The sequence below is a fragment of the Neophocaena asiaeorientalis genome, unplaced genomic scaffold (genome assembly GCF_003031525.2).
Source record: "Neophocaena asiaeorientalis asiaeorientalis breed wild unplaced genomic scaffold, Neophocaena_asiaeorientalis_V1.1 scaffold1, whole genome shotgun sequence".
Classification (NCBI taxonomy): Eukaryota; Metazoa; Chordata; class Mammalia; order Artiodactyla; family Phocoenidae; genus Neophocaena; species Neophocaena asiaeorientalis.
Window position 1 is genome coordinate 1,291,431 of NW_020171981.1, and position 23,869 is coordinate 1,315,299.

The 23,869-nt window shown below is 55.0% G+C and overlaps 2 protein-coding genes across 2 annotated transcripts; both read left to right on the plus strand.

Moving 5' to 3' along the window:
- The first annotated feature begins 1,366 nt into the window (after window positions 1–1,366).
- On the plus strand, window positions 1,367–4,618 carry LOC112398582 (keratin, type I cytoskeletal 13-like). The gene is made up of 6 exons (XM_024743242.1): window positions 1,367–1,864; window positions 2,960–3,042; window positions 3,580–3,736; window positions 3,924–4,085; window positions 4,175–4,300; window positions 4,394–4,618. The coding sequence occupies exons 1-6, from the start codon at window positions 1,367–1,369 to the stop codon at window positions 4,616–4,618; spliced, it is 1,251 nt and encodes a 416-aa protein (XP_024599010.1).
- A 13,695-nt stretch (window positions 4,619–18,313) lies between these two features.
- Window positions 18,314–21,777, plus strand: KRT36 (keratin 36). Its single transcript, XM_024742933.1, has 7 exons — window positions 18,314–18,772; window positions 19,477–19,559; window positions 19,728–19,884; window positions 20,442–20,603; window positions 20,705–20,830; window positions 20,998–21,219; window positions 21,607–21,777. The coding sequence occupies exons 1-7, from the start codon at window positions 18,314–18,316 to the stop codon at window positions 21,775–21,777; spliced, it is 1,380 nt and encodes a 459-aa protein (XP_024598701.1).
- Window positions 21,778–23,869: the final 2,092 nt, after the last annotated feature.

The window sequence follows — 23,869 nt, forward strand, 5'->3', positions numbered from 1 at the left end:
TTTTGACCTCGACACTACTGACCTTCTGGGCTGGAGAATTCTTTGGGGCAGGGGCTGTCCCGTGCAAAGTAGGGTATTTAGCCGCATCTCTGGTGTTTATCCTCCAGATCCCAGTAGCATCCCCCAGTTGTGACAACCAGAATGTCTCCAGACACTATCAAATGTCCCTTGGGGAGCAAAATAGCCCGTGGCTGAGAACATCCGAATTGATCTATGGTGACAGAGTTGGAATTATGGGTATGTTAGGGGCACGGGGTGTATGGGGGGCGATTGACTGGGAAGAGGTGCAATGAGCTTTATGGGGTGCTAGAAATGTTCTGGGTGGTGGTTACACAAGTAAACACATGCTTAAATTTTCATACGTGGGTGAAAATGCATTAAGCTGGATGCTTATGGTTTGTCCATTTTACTGTAGGAAAAAATGCCTAAAAAATTGAGCCTAGTGTAGACAGGACCAGACTTGGGTTTCAGTCCTGACTCTGCCCTTGAGGCTCAGTTTCCTCCTGTGTAAAATGGGGATAATAGGAGTACTCACTTTATTGGGCTGTTGCAAAGATTAAATGAGGCAGTCAATATAGATTTCTTAGCCCAGTGCCCGCATATGGTGAGGGATCTCAGGGTGTTAGCTATTATAACATGCAGGCCGCTTGCTTTTTCTATGCCTCAGTTTCCCCAGCTGAGGAGACTGTGTTGGACGGTCCCTAAGGTCCCTCGCCGCCATGACTTTACCTGATGGTCTTGGAGCCATTTTTTTCTCAGCCTAAAAGCCTTCAAGATCGTTGATTCTACAGGACCAAGCAAAGTTCGTCATTGTTGCTGGGAGCGCTGGAGTAGATGAGATGCTGAGAAAGACGCAGAACATTCCAGTCAGACCTTTTAGAAACAGGAAGAAGGGAGGCAGCGGGCTGAAGTGACAACACGGGGCCACTTTGCAGCCACCCTTCCTCTGCAGAGACTCCCTGGCAGACTGGTGCAGCTCAGTCCCGGTTCTAACATTGGGTGGGGCCGATGGGAGTGAGTTCCCTAAGCGGAGAGGTGAGACAGAATTCAGTTTTCAAAGGGTAGTCTCAAGTAGAACACTGTTCCCTCTGAATCATCACTTTTGTTAAGGATTAAGAAAAAAAAAAATGCCCCCTCCCCCCATGGCACAACCCACCCTGGAGAACAGAGGTAATGAGCTTGTGGGAAACAGACGTGCAGTTGGCACCAGTCAGAGGGTGGGGAAGGGAGGAGAGAAGATGGGGCAACCGTCCAACCCCCTGGAAGGTGTATAAAAGGCATCCACTCTGGGGAAGAGCCACAGTCCTCGGCCAGGCCAAGCCAAGATCCTACCGCACCAGCGCTCTCTGCCCATCTCGCTCTCACCATGAGCTGTTTCCTGCAGAATTCCTCCGCTAGCTATGGGGGTGGCTCCTGCAAGCTGGGAGGAGGTCGCAGTATCTCTAGCGGCTCAACCCGGATTTGCTCTGGGGGATCAGCTGGGGGCTTTGGGGGTGGCATAAGCTGCGGCTTTGGTGGAGGGGTTGGTAGTGGTTTGGGTGGAGGCTTTGGAGGTGGCCTTGGAGGTGGCAGCTTTGGTGGGTGTTTTGGTGGTGGCTTTGGTGACTTCGGTGGAGGATATGGTGGTGGCCTTGGCGTCAGCCTCAGTGGTGGCGATGGCGGCCTCCTCTCCGGCAACGAGAAGATCACCATGCAGAACCTCAACAGCCGCCTGGCCTCCTACCTGGAGAAGGTGCACACCCTGGAGGAGGCCAACGCTGACCTGGAGGTGAAGATCCGTGACTGGCATCTGAAGAAGAGCCCAACCAGCCCGGAGCGGGACTACAGCTCCTACTTCAAGACCATCGAGGACCTCCGGGACAAGGTGAGTCCTTGCAGGTCGAGGAGGGTTCCTCTGAGCAGGGCAGAGACACAATGGCCAGGAAAAGCAGGGTCCCCAGGGACCAGAAGATGCAGTGTGGGCAGAATTCTTACCCTTTCTCTGGGGGAAAATCTAGTCTTTTACTGCATCTCTTTTCCTGATGGGTTTTCTCAGGCTACGCGTTCTCTCCCATTATTCATTTTTACTGTTCTTACTCATGGCAACATTTTTTACTGCTTTCCAGTTATGTTATTACTGACTTGATCTCTATAATCCTAACCCACTGGGTCATTCGGAAGCTGTGCTGGGTTATTTGGAAGTTTTCAAAGCCACTAAGAATGGCTAAAACCAACAGAGAAAGGAGTGCATGTTCATTCATTGGTTTGGGAACACTATTTTCTAGGGGCCTCCTTTAAACTGGCATTCTCAATTGGCAGCGACCAGGTAGGGGAGATGCAGGCAGAGGCTTAGGCAGTGCTAAGCTGAGATTCTCTCCGTTAAGGCCTGTCCATCACGTTGTGATGTCAGCTTGTTGGAACAGAAATCCATCTGCCTGGGCTGAGTCCCAGCTATGTGGGGTGGATTCTAAATGCTTTGGTTTAAATGTCTAACAAAAGTTTAGAAGAGAAATTCAAATGGATGGGAATATTTGTTGGAATTCCACCCTGCTCAGAGGGGAGGCCAGCTCCGGTGATGTTATTATGAACTGTGGGGGGCCAGGCTGATTCTGTCCTGATCTTAAGGAGAAGAAAGGCCCTCAAGACAGCGGCCACGAAAGGTTGCCAGTCTGACGCTGCAGAGATGTGACTAACCACAGATGTTCTTGGTGGGGTCGTTCCCCTGAAATGTACATCCCGATCTTTCCCACCATGACCAGACATAGAATGATGGAGTGACAGGACAAACCAAGGGGACCCGTTGTCCTGTCTCTCACTTTACAGAAGAGGAACTGAGGCCCAGAGAGAAGTGCCCTGTCCCAGCTCGCAGGGGCAGAGAAGAGGCAGAGTCTGATGGCCACCCGTCCTGCCCGTGTTTTTTCAGTCCTGCTCCCCAAGCTTGTGGGCCCTCCAGCGGTTGGTTACCTTCTGTATTTTGCAGATCTTGGCGGCCACCATTGACAACAACCGGATCATTCTGGAGATTGACAACTCCAGGCTGGCTGCCGACGACTTCAGGCTCAAGTGAGTTTATTTCCCTCATTCCCCTTTCCCAGCAGTTATAGTTTTAGACAAATTCTCCTCTGAACAATGTAACCAGAGCATCCCAGGAGTGAAGGTCTTGCGGAAGTAGCAGAGTCCAATGCAGGGGTAGTGGAGTGTCTAATACCATTTCTTCCTTCCTTCCTTCCTCCCTCCCTCCCTGCCTTCCTTCCTTCCTTTTTTTATTGGAGCAGAGAAAAGTTTATTGCAGGGCTAAGTAAGGAGAATGAGTGACTTGTGCTCAAAAACCCAAACTCCTAATACCATTCCTATGTGTTTTTTTTCTTTTTTTCGCGGTACACGGGCCTCTCACTGCTGTGGCGTCTCCCGTTGCGGAGCACAGGCTCCGGACGCGCAGGCTCAGCGGCCATGGCTCACGGGTCCAGCCGCTCCGCGGCATGTGGGATCTTCCCGGACCAGGGCACAAACCCGTGTCCCCTGCATCGGCAGGCGGACTCTCAACCACTGCGCCACCAGGGAAGCCCTCTATGTTGTTTTTTCAATTTAAAAATCCTTTAGGTATGAGAACGAGCTGGCCCTGCGCCAGAGCGTGGAGGCCGACATCAACGGCCTACGCAGGGTGCTGGACGAACTGACCCTGATGAAGACCGACCTGGAGATGCAGATCGAGAGCCTGAACGAGGAGCTGGCCTACCTGAAGAAGAACCACGAGGAGGTGAGAGGTGGGCTGTGCTTGCCATGGCTGAATCACCTTCAGTGATGACGGGGAGCCCTCTGCCACAGCCAGGCTCAGCCCTCCACTGTGGGACCTGGAAGCACTTTCCAGAACATTCCAGTAGCATTCAGAGCCGAGGCGGGCCAGGCTGAGGAGCTTCATGCATCTTCCTTTTCCATCCCTACAGGAGATGAAGGAGCTCAGAAACCAGGTGATCGGTCAGGTCAATGTGGAGATGGACGCCACCCCAGGCAATGACCTAAGCCGCGTGCTGGCGGAGATGAGGGAGCAGTACGAGGCCATGGCGGAGAAGAACCGCCGGGATGTCGAGGAATGGTTCAACAGCAAGGTACCTGGCCCTCTAACCTCGCTGAGCCACGGGGTGCTCGGACCCTCCAGATGGGCTCTTCCGTCACCTTGGTCCTACTTGAATTCCAGAGTGAAGAGCTGACCAAGGAGGTGTCTTCCAGCACTGCCATTATCCAGACCAGTAAGACGGAGATCACGGAGCTCAGGCGTACGCTCCAGGGTCTGGAGATTGAGCTGCAGTCCCAGCTGAGCATGGTACACCTGCTGCCCCTGCCCAGCGGCTGCCCCCTCTAGGCCCCTCCCCCTGGCCCGGCTCCCCTCTGACCTTCTCCTCTGCTGCCCCACCAGAAAGCCGGGCTGGAGAACACGCTGGCGGAGACCGAGTGCCGCTACGCCCTGCAGCTGCAGCAGATCCAGGGCTTCATCAGCAGCATCGAGGCCCAGCTGAGCGAGCTCCGCAGTGAGATGGAGTGCCAGAACCAGGAGTACAAGATGCTGCTGGATATCAAGGCACGGCTGGAGCAGGAGATCGCCACCTACCGCAGCCTGCTGGAGGGCCAGGACACCAAGTAGGTCATGTGGGAAATTGACTGCAGGACCCTGGGCTGTCAGGCCCTTGTGTCTGGGAGGAAAGGACACCTGTCTGAGCTTCAACAGCCTGGACCAGGATCCAGGACCAGCGCTTCCTTCTTGTCTTCTGGCATCAGACCGTAGGGGCATCTCCGTTAACTTTTTAATTCGGGCCTCCAGGTTAGACTGGCAGGACTAGGGACTATGGAGAAGATATCTCATATTGGAAAAGTATTAGCTTGGATTCGGGGCAGCCCAGCAGAGCTGTTAGAATAGAGATTTAACTTCAGACTATCTGCAGGGGTCAGGCCATCCTTGTGGGATCAAGGGAGGGGTAAGGGGTCGAGTGCAGCACAGGGAGGACAAAACACCCAGCGAATGCCTAATAATATCTCCTCCTGAGGCTTCACAGACAGACAGCACGGGCCTGGGAGTCGCCTGATGCTGCTGTTCTGTGGGCTGGGGGCACAGCTGGGAAAAGAGCCCAACTCAGGGGCTCAAAGTCATGATCTGAGGACAGTAGGCGGCTGTCCGCAGTTGCCTTCCGCTCATGGCTGCCTCTCTCCTTTCTCCCAGGCTTCCCGGCTTCCCCCCAGGAGGTAAGGAAATAACCTAGTGGGAGAGGTGGTGAGACTCCTGCTTATGGCCCTGTGGGCGGGCTGGGCGGCAGCGCTGGGTTCCCCAGTGCAGGGAGCGGGGAATGGTACTGGAGCAGAAGTGGTCACCTGCTCCTCTGTTTTCCTTTCAAAATAGGTGGCTCTGTCCCCACAGCCCCACAGACAGGGCTGTCATGGAGGCAGTCCCCCAGACAATAACACAGAGTCCCCATCAACTACCCACCACGCCACCAGACTGACTAGGGGTTTGGGGCCCTCTTGGGGGGCCTGAGCTGGCCTGAGCTGGGTCTTCTCCAGCCTGAAGTTCTTTTGCCTCTTCCATTGCCCAGGAACCACCAGCAGCCAAGGCAGCACCATCTCTATTAGTGGCACCACCTCCATTCGCCGTGTTTCAGAAAAAAATAGGCCTTAAATCTGCCTGGCAGCCCCTCGCTCTGTCTTCAGTGCCCAGAGGAGAGAGCTGACGGTTCCCTGCAGGAGCAAAGGAGGGACTGCAGGACCCGAGGCTCGGCCACTCCGCTCTCAGCCCGCACCCTCCCAAGGGCAGCCACTTCCCGCCCTTCTCTCTGGGTCTGCTTCCTCTTCCCCCTGACCTGCCTCTTCTGATTCCTCAGCTTCTCTACTAAAAAGAAAAGCTAATTCAATAAAGTTTCCCACTTTCTTGCAAATGTATTTTTGATTCTGGCTTGGTTTTTCAGGGTGGCACCTGCCAAGGCCCTGACTGGGGGCGGTGTGGGGAGGTGGGCGGGTGAGATCGGGCTGAACGGCCCACCCTGATGAGGCCCGGCCCAGAGAGCTCCCAGATGGGAGGGACACAAGGCACCCGGGCCGACCGTCAGCCACAGGGTCGATAATGACAAACACAGGGCCACAGGTGGCTCACGGGTGATGGCGCCCTGCAAACATGGACATGCGGGAAAGAGGTACAGAGGGCTTGCGGCAGAATGCAAGGGGCTAGTGCAGAGCTGGTGTGGGGAGAAAGAGACCTAGGACAATTACTCCAGCCCCAGCTACTGCCTTCCTGCTTTCTGCGGAGACAGCTTCCTTTGGGCGCCCTCACCTGCAGTCCCCCCACCCCTCTGCTTGCCCCAAGGTCCTGCCATTCCAAGCCACTCAGTGACCAGATGCACGACTCAAGGAGTGACCTCAGCCTGGGCTGATGGTGACCCTCCTCCCCGCCTCTCCTCTGGACCCCTGTTCCCCCTGCTTCTCTGGACATCCCAGCTTACACGTGCAGCCTCCTCTGACTCTGCTTACTCCTCATGGGGACGGGTCCCCTGGATTCTGACGTAGGCAGTCTTCTCTTTTGCTTCTTCGCCCCGCCCCTCCTTGGGCCATCTGGGACATATCCACGGTCACAATTACCAGTATGTCCTGATGACTCTCCATCGAGGTCGCTCTCCTCTGTTCCAGTCTCACATGCCCAGATGAGCCGGCCATCACCTCCTCAGATCCACTCACCTGAAGGAGCATCCCTCCTTCTCCCAGATCTGGGCCTTCCTGGTCCTCCATCCCAGAGGACCCAGGAATCCAAGCCAGGAGCCTTGGTTCCTCTTGGTTCTGTCTCTCCTTCACCCCCCTCACAAGTCCATCCTGTGGACGCTCATGTCCTCAGTGTCTTAACTTGCTGGGCAGGTTGCCACGGCCTCTGTGGCCTCCCTGGCCTCCCTGCCTCCAGTTTGAGCTTCCCCTTTATCCGTGCTTCACACGCCAGCCAGGGCCATTGCTGGAAACGGAAAGTCCTCCCGGCTTAGAGATGCTGCAAAAGCTCCCCACAGGCCACTGAGGAAAGTCCAGACTCCTCACCAGCCAAGAGGTCACCGGGGTCTGGCTACTTCCGGCCTCTCTCTGGCCCTAATTCTACACTGGCTTCTCCCCGCCCACCCAGAGGTCCTGCAACTCCAAACTGTTCTCAGTGAGCCAGCCACATGGCTGGACCCCTCAGGCCCCTGTTCAATGAGTGACCTCCGTTTGATCTGAGCTTCCTCTAGCTTCCTCTCCTATGCTTTTGTTTTATTGGAGACCACCAGATTTTTATTCAACCCTCCGAATGAGATGGACACCCCCTCCTCTGTGGCACCCGGAGAGAGTGGGGTGCACTCAGGTGTTGGCACACCTGTGCCCTCCTGCCCAGGTATTGACCGTAGACTGTGTGTACTGAGGGAGCCGGGCTGTGTCCAGCCAACTGCTGGGGCTCAGCCAGTGCTTATTGAGGGGAGACACCAGTGAATGAACTGGGGGAGTGCCCCTCGGATGCCATCTGAGTTTTATCACAGGGTAGTAGGCCAGAGGGTAGGGGGGTTCTGCCACTCTTGCCCATTCCCTGCCCCTTCCTCATTTCCCCTCCCCCTCCCACCCCCCTGTCCGCATCGTCACTGCCCTCCTTCATCCTTCTCCACCCCAAGCCTGCCTGGGCACTGGGCAGTTGGTTTAGTCCACGGTGGTCGCTCAGAAGTGAACCGCCCATCGTGCTAAGCCAGGGGAAAGGTGTCACCGTCCACTCATCCCAGATCCCACCCCCACTGAGGAACGAGGTGCGGCTCAGTTGTCATCCACATGCCCAGAGCTGTGCCAGGAGCTCAGAGATCAAAGACAAAGAGGACATGACCTCCACTCCCAAACCCGGTTACTGTTTTTGTTAATCTATTTCATCAGTAGCTGTTAATTGAGTGCACCGTGTATCAGACACTATATTGGATCCTGGAGAGAAAGAGATGTGCAAAAACTCAGCCTCTCTCTTTAGGGAGTTCACAGACTGGCGGGCGGTAGGAGGTGACACCCGCAACAATAAATTATTGCCATCTTCAAAGCTCAGTTCAGGGTTCACATTCTGCCACAGATCTCTGCTCTTTCCCTACCACTTCCACCCTCCCCGGTCTGTCCTCGAGGCCCCCTGTACTGATGGCCGTCATGGCCATTATTGGAGGGCCGGGCGGGATGGCCACAGGCTCTGGAGCCGCGCTATCCTGTCGTGTGTCCCATCTCTGCCACTGATTCCATCTGTAACGCTGGCCAAACCACTGAACCCTGTGGGCTCACTTTCCTACCTGCTAAGTACCACCTCCCTCGGAAGTTATGAAAGTCAAATGCTTAGAACAGTCCAGGCTCGTATTAAGTGCTCAGTAAATTAAGCTTTGTTGTCCTTTTACCTTCAGGGCAGGGATCGTTTTTGTCCTCATCACCATCCTCCTAACTAGGCTGTTAAAAGAGCTCAGTAAATGTGTTGGATGGAGCAATGAGAGCTGACAAGGAAGACAAACTCTGGGTAATGAAAGAGGTAGACAGGCACACTGTCCTGTAGACGTGAGGGAGGGGACTGGGCTGGAGGAGGTCCTGAGAGCTGAGCCCCAGGGCTGGTGCATGGCCCTCCCAGGCCTTTCTGGGCTTGGAGCAGCCCCTCTTCCCGAGACCCAGGCCAAGGCTGTGTAGGGAGCAGGCCCCTCCTTTTCTGAGCCAGTGCTGGGGGGCTTGGTGGTGTGTGGGGTTAGTTGCCCATGTGGAGCAGTGAAATGGGCTGCACCCCGGGCCTGGGAGGGGCTCTGGCCTGGGACCCTTTCACCCAGACCCCGGGGAGGATACCCGAGAAGCTGTGTTCTGCCCGAGGGTCTCTGTGGCCCTATCAGGAATCCCGAGGAGGCCTGGAGGGGACCCTGGGGTCGGGGGTGGGGGTGGGTGTTTCTCTCAAAGCTAATCCGGGAGACTTCCTGAGCTGGACAGGGGTGGTGACCTCAGGGCTCTGGTCTGAGATGTGGGAGAGGCTTGGGGGACGGGAGGGTAATCTACTCTTTCTATCCAGGACTATTTTCATCCCCTCAGTCATCTGCACGGGGCGACCATTCAAGGGAGGGCGGCTTTATCAGTCCTGCTTGGTCAATACTGTCCCTCCGTGGGGTTGGCCAGGTGCCCACGTGCCCCACCCCTCCCCCAGGCTCAACACCCCTGCTTCCCAGGGCTGTGAGGAACAGCCCTGTCCATGGAGGCTGACTAACCTCTATGTCAATGGTTGCCAGTTAATGCAAAAATGCCAAAATAGAGGGTTTGCTAATAAAGGGGAAAGTAACGTGTTCAGTATTTGTCTAGGGCTCTTTTTTTTTTTTTTTTTTTGCGGTACGCGGGCCTCCCACTGTTGTGGCCTCTCCCGTTGCGGAGCACAGGCTCCGGACGCGCAGACTCAGCGGCCATGGTTCACGGGCCCAGCCGCTCCGCAGCATGTGGGATCCTTCCGTACTGGGGCACTAACCCACGTCCCCTGCATTGGCAGGTGGACTCTCAACCACTGCGCCACCAGGGAAGCCCTAGGGCTCTTTTTTTTTTTCTTTTTGCGGAACGCGGGCCTCCCACTGTTGTGGCCTCTCCCGTTGCGGAGCACAGGCTCCGGACGCGCAGACTCAGCGGCCATGGTTCACGGGCCCAGCCGCTCCGCAGCATGTGGGATCCTTCCGTACTGGGGCACTAACCCACGTCCCCTGCATTGGCAGGTGGACTCTCAACCACTGCGCCACCAGGGAAGCCCCCTAGGGCTCTTTTTTATTCTTTATTTCATCTCATCTTTACAACAACCCCGAGTTGGCACTGTTGCACCCATTTTACACATCTGAAGATTGAGGCTCAGACTGGTTGAGAGACCTGCCCGGCAGGAGAGCCGGGACCCACATTCCAACGCGCTTTCCAGGACTGTGGCTGGCCCTCGGTCAAAGCCAAAGTTTCAGCTCTGGAATCTGCTGCAGAAGTGGGCTCTCACTTAAGCCCCAATGCTTAGGGGACAAAGTCGTCACCGTGGAATGTGCCCATAGCATCCCAGTGCCTCAGGGCTTGGGAGGGATGTGCCTCCTCCCGGCAGTGCTGCACAAAGGTGGCTGATTGCTGTGTGACTCCTGGCTGCACAGTCAGCCTCTTCCTCACACGCCAGGCATGAGGTGCCTCCCTCTCCCAAAGGCTCCGCCCTGGGTGGATGGACCAGTGCACCTCTGCTTTCCCTAATGGGGTTGTGTGTCCTGCCTGGGCCCTGCAGGGGGCGGGCTCACTCCAGAAAGCATGTCAGTGGCATTTTAGCCACTTGCTGTGTGACATGGAGTGGAGGGACAGGGTACTAAACCTGGTCCCGACATGAGACCCTGTCCAGTCCCCAGCCTTGAGTGGGGCAGCTGGGCAGCAGGCCATGGTTAAGGGCGGGGTTGCAGCCCCGAGACCCCTCGGGTGCCTGTTGTCCCTCTGTTTTGGGGAGCAGCCTCGAGGGTCCACAGAAGACCCTGAGTATGATGAGGGTGACTGGGGCTTCCTAGTAAGGGGAATCTCACTTGAGGGAAGAGAAGAAGAGATGTCACAGGAGGGCTGTGGTCCACGTACTGTCCCAGCTTCCCCATGTCAGTGGCTGTGCCCTTCTTCCCTCCTGGCCCGGGACAGTGCATCTCGGGGTGGCTGGGACCTGCCCCCTGTTAGATGGTGTTCCTGGAGCTGTTGGGGGCTGGAGAGGAGCAGGGTATGCAGGCCGCATCCTTCTGAACAGCTTGTCCTTGGGGGCTCTCAAAGAGCTGAGCACATCAGCCTCTCCACTCTCCTGCAGCGCTTGGGAGGGAGCAGGTGGGCGGGCACCTGTTGGAGGGGGTGGGGATTTGGGGGAGTTGGCAAGGAGCTGGTATTCACTCTTTCTGGCCCATTTTGATGAACAGCCATAATAACTCTGTGGCTTCTTTCATCCAACTCATCTCAGGTGAGTTTGAAAGTAGAACCCCCAGTATAAATCCTGGTTAATTACTGCCTGGAGCCCATAGTCTGTTTTGCAGACAAAATGTCGTTAGCAGGAAGCGAGTGAGGTCGACTGCAACACCAGCCCCTGTAAATGCAGATGATGGAATCCAATCAAACAGGGTGTTTGGGGAACTTGTTCTGTGGTCCAGTTAAGTGGTACCTGAATCAAGGGGACACGGGAGACTGAGGCACCAGCTTCTTCTCCCAGCGGGTCTGTGCGTCTCCCACAAACCACAGGTTCTCTAAGGACATCAGGGAGAGCAGTGACAGCTCTGGAATTCTCCATAAAAGCTGGGTGTGGGGGGGGTAGTTAGCAACCGAGTGGACCAGAGCAGGGGATCCTGGACTCTTCCAGACAGACAGGAGCGGTCAGCCAGTGCAGCTGTGCAGGAAGAGCTGGCCTGTAGGCGAGACGGAAGTGGCCCTAGGATGCCGAGCGTGGAGCTTGGTGTGAGAGAACTGGAGAGGTACGGCTTACGATTGGGCTCAGGGCAGCTCTCTGGGCCACCCCAATGGCAAGAACAGTCTGGGGCAGAATCCTGCAGCCCTGGACAATTGCCAAAACCATACCCCAGGGCGAGAGATAGTACCTTTATATTTCGGGGGAGATGAGGGCTCCAGGGTGATTCTGGGCCTGGCAAAGGGGGAGTTTCAAGGCCTAATTAGAGTCAGGTCCTGGCCCAGTGGGGATTCAGGACCGTCGACGGAGCAGCACATTGAGAAACTCGATGCTCAGGAACCTGGCAGAGCCCTAGAGTCTTGGGAGAAGCCAAGGGCCATGGTCACCTCGTTGCTCTCCTGAGCCCCCTAGCACAGGCTCTGGGCCCTGTAGAGGGGCAGCCAAGGAGTGGGGAAGACCTCCATGGTCAATTAGTGTGTGCACTCAGACTGCCCTGAGGCTGGTGAGGCCTGGCGACAGCAGGGGGTAGGCGCAAGTTGGGGGCACAGGCCGGGGGACCAGGAAATGGAGGCGAGAGGGACTTGCCAAATCTTGCCGAGGAAGGACTGAGTCACCCCGCTGAAGGCAGCTACCGTTGGGGTGGAACGTCACTGAGGTGTCCAGGAGACAGAAAGGACACCTTAGCGCTATTCTGAATACTGCTCACAGGGCCTGTGGGGGCAAAAACGGCAGCCACTGAGATCAGGGGACAAAGGATGGAAAGTCGCGATTTCCCAAGGGAAGCCCATTATACCTGTTCCTGAGACCAGCCAGTCACGGTGACAAGTCACAGGGGAAGGAGGGGAGGAACAGCTGTGTCTTGTTTGGCCAAAGTTCTCCAACAGTGATGCTCCTTAGTGAGGATTACCAGAGAAAATGCAGGACGCCTAGTTAAATTGGAGTCGCAAATACACATGAATAAGCTTTTAGTATACATATGTCCCAAATGTTGCGTGTATGTTTATTTGCTAAATCTGGCAACCCTACCCTCAGCAGCTTTGCAAACCGCCTTTAGTTTTCTACCATCAAAACCAAATAAGCAAGACCTTTCTCTGATTCTTTGGACACATTAAATCGGCGGCTCGAAATTCTTTTTCCCCTGCCATAATGCTTCCTTCAACTTTGTGGACCTGTTCCTGCCTGTCTGTACTAAAATCTAGCATCAGCTGGCAGGAGATCTGGTAGGAGTTTTGATGTGGTTGTTTGACACAGAGTATGTAGTAACCCTGCTGTTCAGGGAGGGGCCGGGAATCCTGAGTGATTTGTTGCTTGAACAAATTCTTTGTTACAAGGAAAAAGCACGAGTGTTGAGGGGAATGAGATCAGTGTGAGTCTCCCTTGTTCTGGGTGGGTTGTGGGTAGGAGTCTAAAAAGTTTAAGACACAGACGGGCCCAGCTGCTCCGTGGCATGGGGGATCTCCCCGGACTGGGGCACGAACCCGTGTCCCTGCATCGGCAGGTGGACTCCCAACCACTGCGCCACCAGGGAAATCCCCTATTGGGCTTTTTGAATGGTCTTCTTACCCTTGCTGCCCAGTCGTAGGTGATCTGGCTGCCCCATGGTCCACTATTTGCTTCTGCCAGTGCCACTGGGGCACTGTGGGTGCTGGCACACTCTGACCACAGATCAGAGGAGCAGGGCTCCTTGGGCACACTGTGACAGGCGGTGCCTGAAGCCTTCGACATCGAAGGGAGACAGCTCAGAGCTGGGTAGAGAAGACTCAGGCTTGACTTCTTGGGTCTTTGCCCACGGAGAACCTTGGCTTTCAAATGGAAGCTCATTTGAGGGTGGAGACCTATTTTTACCAAAGAAGGAGTCGCGAACTCAGCCGTTGACTTTGAACTTGGTGACTTTCCAAGGTGGCCTTGGGGAAAGCAAGAGTGTTTTCTGTTCCTGCAGCAGCGTCCTCCCTCTTCCCCCTGCCCCCCAAGCTGAGGTCATGGTGGTCAGAGAGCATCCTGTCAGCTCTGTAGCCCCCAAGCTGGCACCTGTGTCTGCAATAGGTGGGGTCAGGGAGCTTTTAGGAGCTTCTACAGTAAAGGTCAGAGGCCAGAGAGTCCTGGATACAGTCTAGGGCCCCTGCAGTTCTGGACACAGTCCCAGCTACAACCTCTTTGAGCAGCTGTCTTTCCTTGCACGGCTGGGTTAGGCCTCCAAATCAGCACCCCATGAAACCTGGGTGAGCAGTTTGTGCCCTGGAAATAGCATTCAGCCGGGGCTCAGACTACATGGGCTGTAAGAAGATTTTTTTTTTGGCTGCGCCATGCGACTCATGGGATCTCAGTTTTCCAACCAGGGATTGAACCCGGGCCACAGCAGTGAAAACCTGGCATCCTAACCACCAGGGAACTCCATTAAGAAGAGTTTTGATCTCTTAAACCTGTGAAGTGAGTTCCTGTTTGTCAAGCACGTTTCAACTTAGTTGTCACAATCCTGTGAATATGGCATTATAAGCTCCACTCAACTTTTGGGAAAATGGAGACTTGAAGGAATTAAGGAGCTTGAACCAAGGTCTGGCTGAGTCCAGGCCCAGGGCCCCTGCTGTCCTGCCCGATACTTTCTAAGCCCTTCTTCTGCAAAGCCGAGTCTTAGTTGGCTCAGTTGGCCAGAGATATCATTTCAGCCTGGACATGCTGGGATGACTGACTAATGTCCTGGTGACGCTGCACCTCCAAATGGACCCTTCTAGGGACCAGCCTTGGGAGGTGGACTCATGTGGCCTCTGCCTATGGAGGGAGGCTGGGAGGAAACCGAGAGGTTGCGTTTTCCTGGTGTGCAGGTGTTGGAGGATGTCAGAGGATAGCAGGAAGGATAAGTGCCCATTGAACTGAGAAGGCGTCTTGAGACCAAAAAGCGAGGCAGACAGCTCCATCTAATCCATGGGATCAGTTTATTACTCACAGGGTGGGATGGGGCTGACAGCGATCTGGAAGCACCTGCAGCTGTACTCCGCACCACCGAGGCGCCATTGGGACAACTTTATAGTTAACTTAGGGTATGGGGATAGGAGCTTGGAGACGGAACGTGCATTCCTGAGTCAAGATTTATGAATGGGTAACTAGTCTCGTGGATGCCGGGAATATGTCATGGAAGGTCTTCATCATTGTTTGGGGACTAACAGAGCACAGAGGCCACCCGGTCCTAATGATTATTAGACAATATCTATTAACTACAAAGTCCTTGATGGTAGAGAAGTGATTTACTGCCCAGTACAGTCCTGGGTAGGGTCAGCAGAAGGACAGGAGGAACGAGAAGGGCCCAAGATGGCGTTATGCTAACAGCCATACAGTAGGCCTAGAGGCAAAGGGAGACTGAGTTCCATGGGGACCGCAAAGAAGAGAAAACCTAACCGTCTCACAGGCTGAACCTCCATAACTCCACTTTGTCCTGTGGTCAGTGACAGAGAAGGGACAGTGGCTGATGGTGAGTGAGTCACAGACACGTCCAGGTGACTCCTGGCCGGCTCCATGGGAAACATTTGGGCCTTAAATCCTATGTCTGAGATGCAAGGGCCTTGAGCTCACCCTGTCCAGGCCCTTCCTGTTCAGAATGGGGCTCTGGGGCCCAGAGTAGTTGAGGCTCAAACAGAGTGAGGCAGAGGTCGGCCTGGAGTCCAGGTCCCCTGACTCTTAGCCCAGTGTATTTTTGATTCATGTTAGAAAGGATGGTCTCAGAATAGGACCCTATTTTGAAATAAAACCTGATGCCTGGGTACCGCTGATGTACTTAACGCTGAGCAGGTGGATTTTCTCCAGGGCCACCATGGGTGGGGGTGGGCTGAGCTGCCTCGGGAGGTAAGCAGCCCTATGAAACCTGGGTTCTCTCCTCTGATACAGGAAGAGCATTTGTTCCTCTCGGGCCTCAGTTCATCCTGTGATGGTCCAGGCTTCTGAGGTGAAAGAGAGCAGAGGAATTTCTCCCATGAGGCCCCCATACCACACTTCCCTCCAACAGGTGGCCTTGCAGTCTACACCATGGGGAAAGGCAGGGGACCAAGGGCGACCGAAAGACCTTCTCTGGCCAGCTTGTCACTCGCTCCAGAAGAGGTACATGCCTCTCTTCACAGACTTGGAGACACCTGTCTGGATTCTGGCCCACAGTGGCCCTCTGGAGGTACGTACCGAGTGACGGGACACAGCCGAAGCAGCAGACAGCTGCTCACTCAATTGCCCTGAGAGAAACTTAGAATCAGCTTCAGATACAGATTGCACAAGCGGAGGGATTAAAAAAAAAAAAAGAAAGAAAATGAGAACGTTAACTTCAGATTCCAGCAGCCAGAGACCCCAAAGAGAGAAGAGCCGTGTCAGGGGCATAGGAGGTGGTACCCTCAGGGCGAGCATGTTGTGTCACAAATGAAGTGAGTTGGATCATGGGTGCATTAAGGACTTGCCTGAATGGGCCCTACCGTGACAGCCAGACTCTGCACTAGTTGTCCTAGAAAACAAAGGAGGCGCTTACAGGAGATCTCCCTGTCCTGATGGCCCGGTGGGTCTCAACTGGGGGCAGTTTGGCCACCCAGGGGACATTGGGCAGCTTCTGGAGACATTTTTGGTTGTCACGCCTGGGGGAGGAGGTTGCTACCGGCATCTGGCGGTAAAGTTCAGGGATGCTGCTGACACTTCACGATGCACAGGGAGCCCCCGCGCAGGGAATTACATAGTCTGCGATGTCCACAGGGCCGAGGTTGAGAAGCCTCAAGACAGCCCCATCCTAGGCCCTGCAGGGAGAGCAGGGAGGATGGGCAGCCATAAGGAACCACTGCTGAGGTAGCGGAGCTCTGGAGGCCTGATGCCCCGGGCTGTCCCTCTTAGGAGGGACCGCACGGCTTGTGCACCCCGGGGAGCCCATCAGGTGGCTCTCGGGCATCTTGTTGAGGTGTCCACTGAACTGGGCGAGGTGTGTGCACCACAGCCAACCCTCCTGCGTAATTTCAGAGAGAAGCTTATAATGTGTGTGTGTGTGTGCTTTAAATTTTACTTATTTATTTACTTATGGCTGTGTTGGGTCTTCGTTGCTGCGCACGGGCTTTTCTCTAGTTGCGGCAAGCCGGGGCTGCTCTTCATCGCGGTGCGCAGGCTTCTCATTGCGGTGGCTTCTCTCATTGCAGAGCACGGGCTCTAGGCACGCGGGCTTCAGTAGTTGTGGCTCGCAGGCTCAGTAGTTGTGGCTCGCGGGCTCTAGAGCACAGGCTCAGTAGTTGTGGCGCACGGGCTTAGCTGCTCCACAGCATGTGGGATCTTCCCGGACCAGGGCTCGAACCCGTGTCCCCTGCACTGGCAGGCGGATTCTCAACCACTGTGCCAGTGGGGAAGCCCTATAATGCGTTTTAAAAGGTTGGTAAATTACAACTTCAGAAGCACATACATGCTTCTGTAAATGCCAGCCTTGCTGTGTGTGTCTGTGTGGGCGAAGAGTGAGCAGGTTGCTCAAGCCTTGGGAAAACCCACTTTGAGGGTGGAAGACGGAATTTACCTTTGGTCCTTAATTCTCAGGCTCTCCTCCTGGCTTGCTTAACTCTCTGGCAGTGTGTCATCTGTTCCTCCCTTCCCTTTCCAAAGGGTCTGCTGCATTGACTGTTTCTGTAACCTGTTTAGGCACCCGTGGGGTGTCCAGGGTCCTGGTTTTATCCTCTTAGGTTCAGGAAATTTGGGCCACAAAGGAAACTTCCCTCCAAAGCAGCCACGACCCTTTGCCAGCCACAGCTGTAAACCATCATCAAAGACTGTCCTCTTAGCCCAACCAACTTTTCTACGGCACCCGATGGGTTTTAAAACACTTTTACTTCTGGCCTGGTTTGACTCTCCTCGCATCTGTGTGAAGCAGGCGGGGCAGGCTGATGATCTGTACTGTCCCAGTGAGGACCCTGAGGATGCCTGGGAGGGAGTGATGTGCTCAGCATCACAGGGTACATCATCACAGAGCCAGGGTTTGAACCTAGGTCTCCTGTCTCGAAATTCTGGGTGCCTGCACTTGACCTTGGTTGTATGGTGGAAGCAGTGGGACAAGGGCATGGGATTTGGGGTCCGAGAGTCATGGTTTCAGATCCAAGATCTGTACTCACTGCCTGTTCATCTCAAGCAAGCTTTCCCTCCCTCTTTCTTTCTTTTTCTCCCTGCCCCTCCCTCCCTTCTTTCTCTCTCTCTTCCTTCCTTCCTTTCTTTCTTTCTTTTCTTTCTTTCTTTCCCTTCCTTCCTTCCTTCCTTCCTTCCTTCCTTCCTTTCTTTCTTTCTTTCTTTCTTTCTTTCTTTCTTTCTTTCTTTCCTTCTTTCTTTCTTTCTTTCTTTCTTTCTTTCTTTCTTTCTTTTTCTTTCTACCATTCTCAGCATCACTCTCCACACTGGTGGAAGGGAAATAATACTGAGCACCTCTCAGGACTGTTGTAAGGTGTGACTGAAATAACTACGAGCCTGGCCATGATGACTGCTCCATGAATTTTAGTTCCCTTTGCTCCCTTCTCACCATCCCAGGAGCCCAGGCAGAGGTGCAGCTACGAGGGGGGTTGGGGTAGTGGACAGAGGTGACAAATGCCTGGCTCCTCGGGAAAAGCATGCAGACAGGGCAGGTACCAAATGTCATTTGTAAGGCCACTTCTGATTCATGGGATCTGGTGCAAGAACTTTGAGGAGGCAATAAAATTCATATTCTGCTAGGAAATGACAACAGCTTAGAGTCCTGACTTAGCAAACTATTTTTTTTTTTTTTTTTATAAGGCAAGGAATTTGGATGGGTAGCAAAAATCACATTTTAACGAGACTAACTTCCTGGAATAGGAACAGGCTTTCCCAAGAGTAACATGGCAACACCCCACGGAAAGTGTATATAAATGCCCCAGAGAGGCCATGAGAGTCAGAACCTGAGCTCCTTGCTAGGCTGAAACCTCCTCAGCTAGCACCATGGCCACCCAGTTCTGCTCGCCGATCTTCTCCTCTGGGTCCATCAAAGGCCCCTGTGGCACCACAGGTGGTGTCTCTCAGGTGTCCTGTGCCCGCTCTGTGGGATCCTGCAGAGTTCCTTGCCTTTCTGGTGTTGGGGGGTCAGCCTCCTCTGTCAGGCTGGGCCTCTCCGGCCTTGGGAGCTGCTTGCCTCGTTCCTGCCTGTCCTCTGGGTTCCACTCCTCCGGCTTTCCTGGGAGCGGGGGCTGGTTCTGCGAGGGCTCCTTCAATGGCAACGAGAAGGAGACCATGCAGTTCCTGAACGGCCGGCTGGCCAGCTACCTGGAGAAGGTGCGCCAGCTGGAGCAGGACAACGCAGAGCTGGAGTGCCGCATCCGGGAGTGGTACAAGTCTCAGATCCCGTACATCAGCCCAGACTACATGTGCTCCTTCAAGACCATAGAGGAGCTCCAGCAGAAGGTAAGTGGGACCTGGCCCTTCTCCAGCCCAGCAGCCCAAACCCTGGGAGGGGTCTGTCTCGTCCCACTACAGATGGGACTGTAGCTCTTAGGGGATTCTCTCTCCTATCAGGGCCAGCTTTTCTCTCTAGGGTCTTGGTTTCTTGGGGGATCCAGACCTCTCTGCTGCTTGTAACCTCCCCTCCAATCCAGCCATTCCTCCCCTCCCTCCGCTGTCTCAGCTATAGACAGGGCAGTCACGTGCACCAAGCCCCTACTGGACACAAGCACTGCCTGACAACTTCCTAGCCTTTCGCTAGTTTATTCCTCATCTTAAAGAGATGGATATTACTGGATCCATCTAACAGATGCAGAAGTTGAATTTTAGGGAGGTGCAACAACTTGCCCGAGATCCCATAGCCTGTTGGTGTTGGATGCAGAACCCGAATCCAGGTCGGCCTGGTTCTCTCCACTCACCTCTCCACTCACCCACTGGGCCACTTCGGGGCTGCGGATGTCAGGACTGAGGGCCACTGACATCCCTGTGGTGCCCCTCCCGGGGGTGATGCTCCTTCTACAACTGGGCTCAGGGTGTTCAGGGCTGGAACTGCCAAAGGTGCCGGTGGTACTTAGGAGCATGGCATCCGAAAGTTGGGCTGTCCCCTCCCCACCTGTCCCCACACTGCTGGGCCTTCCCCAGCTCATGGGACACCCCCTGTTCCCCAGATCCTGCTGAGCAAGACTGACAATGCCAAGCTGGTCCTGCAAATTGACAATGTTAAGCTGGCTGCTGACGACTTCCGAACCAAGTGAGTGGCCTGATCTAGGAATGTTTCTGTGCTGCTCCCTTGCCTCTGTCCCCCGCCTCTGAGAGCTGGTGGGTGGGAGTGAGGCCACTGCAGCTGGTCAGCAGGGCAGTGGGCCCTGCCTGTGCATGGCTGCTTTGCTGTAGACTCAGCAGGGCTCTGTGCGTGCAGGTATGAGACGGAGCTGGGCATGCGGCAGCTGGTGGAGGCTGACACCAAAGGACTGTGCTATACGCTGGACGAACTGGCTCTGTGCAAGACCGACCTGGAGATGCAGGTGGAGTCCCTGAAGGAGGAGCTGATATGCCTCAAGAAGAACCATGAGGAGGTGAGGTTGATGCCACGCACCCTCTCGATGTTTTCCACCCAGCAGGGAGCCACTGCTGACCCTTGGGTGTAACAACTATGACAACCACCTCCACAGTAACCCCAGCTGACATTTACTGATGGCCCACTGTGTGCCAGGAACTACACGAAGCACTTTGCATTTCATTCTCACTTCATGTCATTCTCACGATACTCCCAGGAGTCATATACTATTACAAGCTCCACTTTACAGATGAGAAAACTGAGGCACAGAGAGGTTAAGTCACTTGCCTAATGTCACACAGATCCCAGACTCCTGCCCATGACACTAAATCTCCATTTGGAAGGTAGTGCCTGGTAATGCTATTTGCCTGGTGTTTGCATTGTCTCACTTTACTCTCCCAAATCCTCTGAGGAGGTAGGTAGAGGTGCACGAGGAGGCTGAAGCTCAGAGAGGTTAAGTATCCTGCTTAATGTCACACAGCTGGCAACTGAAGGAGGAGGGTTTTTACCAGGTCAGTCGAACCCTCATCCAGCATCCTTTTCACAGCCTTATGCCATCTTGCCTCCTTTCTGCAGGAAGTCAACGCACTTAAATGCCAACTCGGGGACAGGCTGAACGTGGAGGTGGATGCTGCCCCGCCAGTGGATCTCAGCAAGATCCTGGATGAGATGAGATGCCAGTATGAGGCCCTCGTGGAAAATAACCGCAGAGACTTGGAGGCCTGGTTCAACACCCAGGTGGGGTCGGGCCAGCCCAGGATAAGCTCCTGGGGAGGGGTCACCCTTGACAGTAGCTTCAGTTGCTCTGACCATGCTCTGGGTCCTCTCATGCTTTTCAGACTGACAAGCTGAACCAGCAAGTGGTGTCCGGCTCGGAGCAGCTGCAATGTTGCCAGAGAGAGATCATTGAGCTGAGACGCACCGTCAATGCCCTGGAAATCGAGCTGCAGACCCAGCACAGCATGGTGAGTGGCCCCTGCCTGAGTGGCCGGCCAAGCTCATGGCAGGTGCCCTGATCCACCAGCCTCGGTTATCACGGGGTGTGATCGCAAGTGGTACCCAGATACCCAGGGCTGTGGGTCTCTGGGTGGGATTCCCTCACGTTGGGAGCGCTTCCTCTTTCCCATTGCAGCGGAATTCCCTGGAATCCACCCGGGCGGAGACCGAGGCCCGCTACAGCTCCCAGCTGGCTCAGATGCAGTGCCTGATCTGCAACGTGGAGGCTCAGTTGTCCGAGATCCGCTGTGACCTGGAGCGGCAGAGTCAGGAGTACCAGGTCCTCCTGGACGTCAAGGCCCGCCTGGAGTCGGAGATCGCCACCTACCGCTGCCTGCTGGAGGGAGAAAGACTGCAGGTGAGTGGGTTCCGGAGGTCCCGGCTTGTGGAAAGGGCTCACCTGGACCCAACCCTCAGTGCCACGGTGAGGGCATCAGTCCTAGAGTGGTTATTGCACAGATGAAGGGGGATTGATCAAAGCATCTTCAGAGAGATTCCTTCCAGCCCCGGGCTTTGGGCTTCTGCAGGGGGACAAGTCAGCCCCATTCATGGTACTTCTCCAACCATTGTTTTTGGCTGGGAGTTTCTGGTCTTCATCCCTGCAGCCCTTGGGGATTTCAGAGGCACTGTCTGAGCCCTTTGTCATTGTCACCCACCTGTCTCACTTGACCCCTGTTTACGTTTAACGCAAATGTCAGTCCAATGGCCAACGCCAAACACCCTGGTATGATCTCATTTCCTCAAGCTGCCTGCCCACCCTTGTGCCACGGAATGCAAGCCTGTCGTTAGAGTTCCTTACATCCCATGCGTGCCCTGCATCCCGGATCCCCAGATCAGCACCCAGATCTGCACCATCACGGAGGAGATCAGAGATGGGAAAGTCATTTCCAGCAGGAAGCACGTGCAGCCGCTGTAACCAGCTGCCCAGCCCAAGGGGCAGGCCCTGGCCCACAGGAAGGAGGACACCCCTCTGGGTCCCGGCTCTAAAAGATCCCCCCCCTCCCTTCCCTAGAGGCACTCCCTGCTCAACAGATTTTTCTACCTAAAATACTTCTTGGACTGTATTTCTGACCTTTACTGCTTCTATGCTTTGTAAAGCTAGGTTTCCCTGCAAATTTACCCAATAAAGTGTGTTCTCTCGGCAAAGCAAACTTGCCTCTGTCGATCTTCTGTGGTTAGTTACTGGGGGTGTTTGATCTGGGCTTGCTGCGAAGGTGTGGATTTTGGTTTCAGGTCTGTCTCCTCTGGCTCTGAGTGGTAAGATGTGACAGAATGATTCAAACTATTTCATAACAGGGATACCCTAGGGCCTGGTCCATGAGAACAGACGCTGACCTAATCCGATGGCTGCTGGCCATAACCTACATGCTTGACTCTGCCCATGGGGACCACCTGGGGCGGCCCCAGGAGAGGCAAAGGCTCCCAAGCCGTCCTCCTCGGTAGCCCTGCCTGGTCTGGTGGTTCTCTCTTCCCTTCAGTTTCTCCTCCCTTGTCCAGCTCCTGTCACCTCGCTGGCCACCTCCAGGCCTGACACTGGGGACAGTTTAGGAGAGGGGGTGCCACCCAGAGAGGCAAACTCCAAGCAGCCAGCCTGGGCCAACCACTCCAGGGAGGGGAGTTGTGTGAGCTGGGAGATGCAGGTGGGGAGGTTGGGTGAACCCACGTCCCTAACACTGGACACAGGGCTGAAGTGAAGGGCGGCAGGGACAGTGAAGTGGGGAAGGGGGAGGGGACAGCCAGACCTCACTGTGGAGCAAAGTTCAGAGTGCCTCAGATTCCACTGGCTGAGCCATGCTCATCTGGGCATGGCTCAACCTGGACGCCCCTCTGATCAGAGAAGAATGGCCTGTGAGAAGTCTGAGGGCCCCATGCCTCCTTTGTCCCCCTACCTCATTCTTCAGTTGAGAATATAGGCCCAGAGAGGGCAGTGACTTGCCCCAGGCCACACAGTGGGTGAGTGGTGGGGATGAGGCCATTGCTCAGCTCTTCTGACTCTAACTCGGGCACTCTTCCCAGCGCACAGATTCTCTGTCTCTGTCTCTCACCGACCCCCTTCCCTCTTTTCTCTATCTCTGGGCTCTTACTTGAGTCCAAGACCCATGGGAAAGACCTGGTTCTGTCTATGTCACCAGGTAGCTGGTGCTAAACATGATTCTTCAACCTGCTTGACAAGCCAGAGGTGCAGCAAACACATCTTGGACCTTAGGGGAAGAAGCGCTCGGGCGAGCTGGAGCAGCTGGTGCCGAGCCTGGCTGTGCACCCTGACCACATCACGTGACCTCTCTGGTCCAGCTGGTGCGTCTGTAAAATGGGGGTGGGGGGAGGTTCCAATGTGTGCACAGTGCCCGGAAGTGGTAGCTGTGAGCGCTGGTATTAAATGAAGAGTCCCAGGGCGGAGAGTGGGGAATGGGAAAGCCCAGCAGGTGGGCCGAAGCTCTTTGCTTGGTTACACGGCAGGACGCTGGCGGGGCCAATACTGCCCTCCAGCAGCACCCTCAGAGCTGAGCCCAAAGGGCTCAACCTCAGACCTGCTTGGCTTTGGGGCAAGAGGCCGGGCAGCCGGGCCAGCCCACTTGGTCTCAGCCCTGCCCTGCCGCTCTCTGTGCTCTGCACTCCTGCTCTGCGGTCTGAGGTCTGCAGCTCCGGCTCTGGCAGAGGTTCAGACGAGAGGTGGGAGGCCGGGCATGTGCAGAGCGCACCACACCCCAGGGTGCTGCTCCATAGAAATAGCCAGGGGCTGGGCAGTGGGCTGAGCCTCTGTTCTGGCCACTGTTCCAGCTGCCTGGCTCCTGCGTGGAAACAGCAGACAGGTGGTGCAGGCTTGTGACCTGACAATCACGCTGTCAGCTCCTCGAACCACGCGGTGTGTTCCCTGTTTATGTGCATTCTACAGCTTGCAGAGTGCATTCACAGCCTCATCACATGCATTCAAACAGCCTGTGTGTGGTACGTGCTTTATTCACGCAGCTTTCTCTACCTTTTTATCCAGTTGTTCAGAGCATCTGTGT